The 8370-nt window shown below is 36.6% G+C and overlaps 2 protein-coding genes across 2 annotated transcripts in view; one reads left to right on the top strand and one right to left on the bottom strand.

Annotated features, from left to right (window-relative positions):
• Positions 1-8370, top strand: part of LOC309493191 (titin-like) — a 442694-nt gene that overhangs the window by 373146 nt on the left and 61178 nt on the right. The window lies entirely within an intron of this gene.
• Positions 3739-8287, bottom strand: LOC309493284 (uncharacterized protein). Its single transcript, XM_082162457.1, has 13 exons — positions 7662-8287; positions 7340-7446; positions 6796-7246; positions 6651-6712; positions 6429-6566; positions 5866-5943; positions 5212-5300; positions 5031-5126; positions 4821-4957; positions 4680-4740; positions 4395-4610; positions 4023-4198; positions 3739-3940 (listed from the first exon to the last, which is right to left on the bottom strand). The coding sequence occupies exons 3-9, from the start codon at positions 6821-6823 to the stop codon at positions 4939-4941; spliced, it is 510 nt and encodes a 169-aa protein (XP_082018583.1). The 5' UTR covers positions 6824-7246; positions 7340-7446; positions 7662-8287; the 3' UTR covers positions 3739-3940; positions 4023-4198; positions 4395-4610; positions 4680-4740; positions 4821-4938.

Here is an 8370-nt window from a genome sequence, read left to right as displayed (position 1 = left end):
AAATTTTGAGCACGGATATAAAATAGTAAGACTGTACTTTTTAATTATGATTGATATTTTGGCGCAATTTTGTGCAACACGTCACTGTGTGCGACCATCGCAGAAACCATTGCCCAGCGCGATTCCACCACGGCAAGTCGCTTACAACAGCCTAATAAGCAAGATGAATTCATAAGCATTTACACGTCCAAAATTAATAAAATTACGAGTTTATAAAAAAAAACATGTTCTAGGCCTAGATATAGGTTCTAGATGTATATATATATATATATATATATATATATATCACAACATGTTTGTTTTTTTTAATGTGGAAATACTCAATTTTATTTTGGACGTGTAAATGCTTATTGAGAATTTATTGGGGGTGTTAGCAGAGTAATTTACGCAGACAACAGGGAATACTGTTTCACATCAACCAGTTTCGTTCAGACTGGCGCACTTTTATTTAAACAGAGACATGTGCATTCATTCAGTCACTGATTAGGTCACATGGCATACACTCTGCAATATGATTGCCTGGTTCAAAGAAAAAAATAAAATAAAAGGTAAACAAATCAAATATAAATGAGAGCACAATATTTAGAAATCTCAACAGGGGGAATAGTAATTGGGGACATCTAGCAGCTAGATGATGTAATTTTCTCTCGATCATCGTGGTTCACACACAACGTCACTGTAATGTGTCAGTAATAACAATATTATCACTTGGTCTAACGTTATACTGCACATAACGCTGCCTTTAAATCTGGGATGGCGAACCCTAGACACATCCCACATAACACATTTTTTCTGGCCCAGCTCCGGGCCACACAATCACTTTTCCCTTGGCCCAAGTACCGCAAAGAATGACGAGAATGAGAATGAATCTCAGCCAGTTAGTCACCCTTAACTGGCCCTGAACTGGGCCAAAACAGGTTTTATTATTAGTACCTTATGGCTGAGATTCGGGCCAGTTATGGCCCATGTGTGACCCTTGTCTTTAATCCAGTTCTGGGCCACTTCAGGGCCGTCATTCTTTGCGGTACTTGGGCCGAGGGAAAAGTGATTGTGTGGCCCGGAGCTGGGCCAGAAAAAATTTGCTATGTGGGTAACCATATCAACACCACCCTTTAACCAGAAAACCCCAAACTGAGCCATAACCCAGCCTAATCTTACCCAAACCATGTGAACAAATAAGGCTCAAGAAAATTCAATTCTCAAAAATAGTTTATTTAACAATAGGCACAAGCCAATGATAATAAATTATTATTATTTTCTATTTTTTTTAGTACATTCAAAGCTTAACATCTTATTACCACCTCAAAGTGCATTTAATTTCACAATGTTCTGGTCTGTCTCAAACAGTAGTTTACTTATTGTAGTAATGCACAAGCCAAAAAAAAAACAGCTAGAATTTGTGAACACTATTTTAGTTGCCTGAACAGCCAACTATGTACAACATTTTTCAATTCTAACTAAATGAATCTATCAATGAATCTAGCACTGAAATTTAAACATATAATATAATTTTACTCACAACAAACATAGAGCAAATAAAAATAAATAAATACTTAAAACAAATTTGCACATAAGAATGTTTGTATGTGTGAGGGAGAAAGTGATGCTATTTAGGACTGTCCTCAGGAAGTGAAGTACAGCTCTGCAGCCCCTCTTTTCTCCTCAAGCGCTCTCGCCAGACAGCAACATAGTGTCGGCCCAGATCCGGCCCACATCTGGACCGTGTGAAATCCACATGAACCAGATCTGGGCTGATACTATGTTGCTTCCTCCATCTCTATCAGGAGCAAGTTGAAGCCATCTTTGTATTGTTGCTTCTATCTCCTGATCAGAGGCATGTGTCAGACGATTTTTTCCTCACAGCAGCTAAAAGACAAAATACTAAATTAATAAATACATATACAAATATTCATCCACCTACTGTAAATAAATTTAGGTAACAAATTAAAATAAGGTTGCTTCGGTTACATTTTATAGAGGAAATGATTGCTTATAATGTGGCACTATTGAATGACCCGCAGGCCGCAATCGCACCGCGGTCGCGTCATTCTGTACTCGCGTTCTCAAGTTCAGGGCAGTGAATCAGCTACCATATAGTTCACTTCAATAAAGAACAAGGTGACATCCGAGTTTGAATTCAGGTATTTAAAAAAGCTCCAAAAAAGAGATGTTCTTCTATTTTTTAAAGATTGCCATTACATAACCTGCCAAAATAACCTTTGTACCCGCCACGGTCGATTTTTAATCGAGGTTAAGCTTAAATAAAAACCCTTAAAAAATAAGAGAGCTGTAAACACATCGCAGGCTTGATCTGTTTCGGCATGAGTGCAAAAGAGAACCCATGTGGTTGCATATGCTGTATGTAGGCTATTACATCTAATGTTAGGGGGGCAATCCTTGAATGTATAGTAGCGGCCTAAATACTTATAATTGTCCAGTACACAAAGTATGGCCCATAATCGCTACACTGATCTGGGCCACACACCTCCCATGCACAATCTGCCCAAATGTTGTCTGCTGTCATGCATGCAGTGCCATCATTGCCACACATGGCCCACAGTTGGCTGACATGATGCATGCCAGAGCCGGTGTGGTGAAGTATTCGGTCACTCTGAAGTGATGGGTCCGGGCTGAGGACCCAAGCAATCCGATTGGTTCAAAGCACGTTTTATGGGTAATCGCTTTAGTGCCTGCTTACAAATCATACAAAATCACTTTATTATAGAAGACGTTTGTACTACGTTATAACGAGTCATTAATGTATTTTAAATTATACGTTTCATATACTAGTATTTAACCGAAGCTATAGATTGTGAAATTAAACATTTCTCGTTGTTAGTGTGTTTTTTAGTTAGCTTAGATAGTAGCATAGCACAGCTAACGTTATCTGATGATCGTGCTATGAGCTTTACCTGAGCTGATACTGCCTTACCGTATTCACAGCAATTCGTAGTGCAATTATAATTATGGCATTGTTTTTTATCGCAATAATCAGCACAATGTTACAAGTACAATTTTATTTATTAAAAGAGCCATAACATAATGTTTATTTGTGTATATTACTGTTTTTCTTATTAACAGTTTAGACATTTAAATAAATCACAGAATGCTAGCTATGTTTTGTGGGTATATATATTAATTGGTTGTCAAGCCTTGACTAAAGAACAGTATAATAAAATTATAGAAACACAAATCTTAATGTAATCAAACTACTTAATTCATTTAATAATCTTTTATTTTAAAGAAATACCATTTAAGTATGTATAGGGCATAATATGGGCAATAGGGCATAATATGCTTTTTTTTATTACAAGCTTGTCATTTGTGTACTAATGCATATGATTTATGGCATAATTATTTCTTAATACAGAACATCATACAACACAATAACATTTAATGTAATAAAATTAGTGAACCAAAACTTGTATAAAAATTTAATTTAACTACACAATACATAATGAATTCAACTGAATTATGAGATGTAATATATTAAATTTTCATTAACACAAAACTACAAGCAAAATGCACATCGTTTTAGGACATTTATAGAGCTTTTAAGAATACACAATACAAAGCAGCTTTAAACAGACATACTTTTGTATGTCGTTACTTTCCTAAATACTTTTGTGATAGTTCTCTGGCTATACATTGTGAAGATTTAAAAACAACTAATGTTGAGTTAGCTGTGTTTAAATATTTAATGAACCGTAAGGTTAAAGTTTGAGAACTAATGAGACACAAATGGATGCAGTGTCTTTTGCTGTATGAAAAGTCAAATCTTTAGTTTGAAGTAAATTCATGTTGTATATGCAGTCAATTCTTTGTGGAACCATCCTAAGGCCTAGATGATGCAGTCAGTCAATTTCCCCTTTAGATGGTGGGGTCGTGACCTGTAGGTGAGGAGGCTGGACTAGGTGTCATGGACAGGCTTGAGGGAACTCTGTAAAAACACAAACATGCTGCAACACATCATGTTCAACTGGACATTTGCACAGTCTTTAGTGCTATGGAACATCACTCACTGTTTTTACTTTGATATGCAAGCCCAAAGGTGCAACGCAGCAGAACGTGGTTAGCTCGTTGAACATGGGATGTTGTGACATTAAAAGGCTATTTTAATGACACACTCCACAAGATAAGATATATCAGCCCAAAAGTGACTGAAACCTTCCGTTCGTCTCAGTATTAGAAGGCTGATCTGTACAAAAGATTAAAAAAAAGTAATTACTTAATGAGTTAGTTTAATGAGTTAGTTCACCAAAACATAAAAATCAGCCATCAGTTTCTCCCAACATATTATCAAATGATACCAGGGTGAGAAAATGATGTGTTTTTGGTGATATAAAAAAATTCAAGTACTTATTTGTACCAACACGATCCCATAAAATGCTTACCTCAGGAATCAATTCACACATTAAAAGGTCGAAATGTTCAAGTTTTTTGTCCTTTTGCTCAAACACAATGTTGTCGATGTGTCCTAGAAGTTCCTCAACATGTGCTGACAAGGCAGGATGAAAGCTCTTAGGTTTTGCCATTTTTCCAGTCTTCATTTGCCACCATTTGTTCCATGTGGGTTTCAGTGAGCCTTTTACAATTCCTTGAAACAACTCCTGAAAAAAAATATTTAGTATAGCAAACAATATCTAGCCATTTTAAATTTTGTAAAGTCTTATATGTACCTGAATTTCAGTATCACTGACAAGAGAACAAATTCCTTTTTTTTTCACCTCCTCGACTGTCCTATATTTTAAAAATCATCGATCTACTTGATTTATTATAATTTTAAGTTGATTTATATGAATGACACACTTTACACATACCTTTTATACGTCATATGCTGAATAGCATATGCTGCCATTGATGATGCGTGATATCTTCTCAGATGCCACAGATCGTCTCCCTGTATCACATCGTTTTTCATAGAGGTCCATTTGTCCCTCACCTCCATTTCTGCCATCTAATGAAATAAACACAGTTGTTAAAGTAATGTAGATAAAAATAAAATAAATAAATGCATTTATTTAACTTACTGTACAAACCAAAACCCCACAGTTGTTAGAGTCAGCCAGCCTCCACTGTTCTGGGTACTCAACAGTCCATTTTCCCAAGTATTTCGGAAGGCATTGCTTTTGCACAAAAGAAAAAAGAAATGAATAAATGTACATTAGTAAATAAAGATAACAGTTTTGACATTTACAAAGCACACAATACCATAGTATAGCCAGGTCCATCGCAGAAATTGACTTGTAGTTGTCACTGGGGTCGTAAACTCGAATACGATTCAGCAAACCATCCAAGACCTTTACAACATAAACAGAAACCGCTTTAACCAGAGTAACAACTGTTGAGCAAAAATGTTTTTGTTTTTTTTATCCATACATACCCACAAAATGAAGTGGTTTCCCTTTTCGGGGCTCTGTCCACCAACAATTCTTGGAATAAGGACTGTGTCTGTCAGGCTTCTGGGTGGATGAAGTAGGAGGCGAACTCAAGGATGAAGAAACAAAAGTTTTAATTCTCAATTATCACAAATACAAGGAACAGGGAGCGAGCGCTCAGAACAAGGATAACCTAACATTAAACAAACATTGACCGACAAGTGAGGAGTGAACAGAAGGAACTTAAATACACAGACAGATGAACACAAGACAGGTGATGCAGATGATGATGATAACGAACAGGTGGGTAATGAAGGGAGTGAGTTCAGGTGTGGAAACAAGGAGGATTCTGGGAACTGTAGTGAAGACAGGACGATGACAGATGGTGAATGTGACAGTGTCATTCTCATCAAGGTCCTTTAAAATATTTTTAAGTAAGTAAGTGTGTCCCCTGCCCCTGAAATTTATTTCATAGATTTTCATTTACCTTCAGACAAGAAATGTGACTGTCATCCACATGTTTCTTGATAGTGAAGGATCGCCACCAGAGAACGAACGTGTGCACCTGTAAAGCAGTTCCACCATGTGCTTCACAGAGCTGTGCAATCCTTGTGTCAAGAATCTAAAAGAAATAGTAGATTTCAATAAAATGTTGTTGAATAATAAAAGAAGTACATATAGGAGGTTTGTGTACAAAAGACCATATAAATAAGCTGCCATTGGACACATATGGAGGGCTCGCCTGAGTCCCAAAATTTCTCCAATCATGCATTCATGTCTATGTCTCAGCACCCTCTAACAGAATCCACGGTTTCGAGAATATCCGAGAAACTTTATTTTTCGCCCCAAAAAAACCCTTATAGATATTTTGGGTCAAAAAATAAAGTTTCTTGGATATTCTTGAAATCTTGGATTCTGTTAGAGGGTGCTGAGACATAGACATGAATGCATGATTGGAGGCTCTAGAGCCTTCCAGAGCTGAGATATGGAGATCCCACAAAGCATTTATTCCATTGGGGCAAATAGAGACTCGCAAATTAAAATTCTAACGTCGTCATTCAGCCATGGGAAACTTTTCTTCTGTGGACACAGTGTCTCGAAATCTTCAACTGTGGCCTGGCATCTCGGAAACTGAATGAGTGGCCGCTTTCTGTCGGTTTCCTCACTCAAAATTCTCATATACCTTTCCTAGAAAAAAAAAAGGTTTGTAATTGTCTTACATATATAATATTATATAATATATAACAGACTTCCATTTATTTAACATCTTACCTCTTCTAGCTCCAAGATGTGAAAGCGATCCACTGAAAACAGTTTTTTTTTTTTTTCTATTTCTGTAAACACATTTGGATCAGTCACAAATCTTTGTCAAAGTTACTTATTGTACTTTTTTAAAATTAAATCAAATAAAGCATACCTGTGCGTGATGCATCACCTCCTGCCATGTCTGTCTTCAGGCAGGAAGAATCATGGTCATCATGAATTTTCACTGAAAAAGGTTGTATATGTAATATTTTAAATTTGCCATAAACATTTACTTCAAAAAGTGGACCATCTACTGTAATGTACTGCCTTTCTCACCATTCAGGTTAATGTCACGCCGCAGGAATGGTTTGAGTTGGGACACATTGGTTTTCTGGCGGAGATTTGTCTGCAAGTGTAGCAACCCCTTTTCCGGTAATGTCTTCGACTACAAAAGGGCCTGTCCAGTTCCCCTCTAAACGTCCACCTTTGCGTCCCTCTTTTCTTTTGTTTGCTTTGAGTACCTCCTCTCTTTCGTGGATGTGAAATGATTTCACATTTTTTCTTTTCCGGGACTCGTACTCTGCCTTTTGCTTCCCCTGTGCTTTTGCAATGTGATCCCGCACCTTATGAAGATAATGTACAATAAACAGACTTAATAAAATACCTTAAATAATGTGAATTATTACTTAATTATAGTTCATACTAGAGACAATTACCTTTGCCTGTACTGCTGTCACCTCTACTATCCGTGTTGGCATTACAATATTCGGATCCTCTGCTACAAAGCAATCTGTCTCAGATACTACCTTTGTGTTTAGAACCTCTGGCGTGTTTGGGTGCCGGTGAAACATCAAAAAGAATGGTGTATACTTTGTGACACGACTTAACACCATTAAGTATTTAATATAATATGATGTTGTGGTCCTCAATATAATATGTCGTGGCCTCTACATAACGTACATGAGTTAATTATTTACACTTGAGGGGCTGTATGAAACCATCTTGTGGTTCGGGAATTTGAGTCTACAATTATCTTACCCACTTCGTGACGTCCGAAAGATGCCTTGCCAATAGTATGCGCTTGCAATCTTATTGCATGTCCTTGTTCTCCCCTGATGCCCACCTGTAGCTGAGTTGTCATGGCAGTCCCGAAGGACTCGTTCCTTCTGTTTCTCATCCATGACAACTAGACGGTTTGATCCGTCTGCAGTCTTGTAATAAAGATGTCCACCTGTATTAGAGACATAAAGAGGTAATGTGAGGGAACGCAACACACAGTATTTAAATCATGTTATTTATTGAAGAAAATATGATGTAAATTTAGTTGTTTTATCATAAGCAAACGTAGCGGATACTGTAAATCACAGAATACATAACACATTAAAAGGCAATGATATTTTTTCATTTTGCTACTACTATCATTACGTTAGTAATTCATTAAGTTAACTATAAAGTGTCGCTATGTTGTGAGAAGGTACTCCTTTGCAGAGATCCCAAACCTAACTGAGCATTTAACAAACAGAAAAGAAGTCATGACATCTCATTGACAGATGTTCTCCAGTCCTAAAAGTAAAACAAAAAACACAAACAATCTGTTTTTAAAAGATCTTTTAGAAAGTCATGGTCTCTTTTGAGCCTTTGTCAGTGATACTTGATTTCTTTCTTTCAAGACACCTGAAATACTTCCCATACATGAAAAAAATAAATGCCGTGTTGGTGATATCATATTTTATATATATTAAAATAT

Source organism: Leuciscus leuciscus (assembly GCF_965113295.1).
Source record: "Leuciscus leuciscus genome assembly, chromosome: 2".
In the NCBI taxonomy this organism is placed as follows: domain Eukaryota; kingdom Metazoa; phylum Chordata; class Actinopteri; order Cypriniformes; family Leuciscidae; genus Leuciscus; species Leuciscus leuciscus.
The sequence above is the reverse complement of the archived record's forward strand: the minus strand, read 5'-3'. Positions and strand labels throughout refer to the sequence as shown.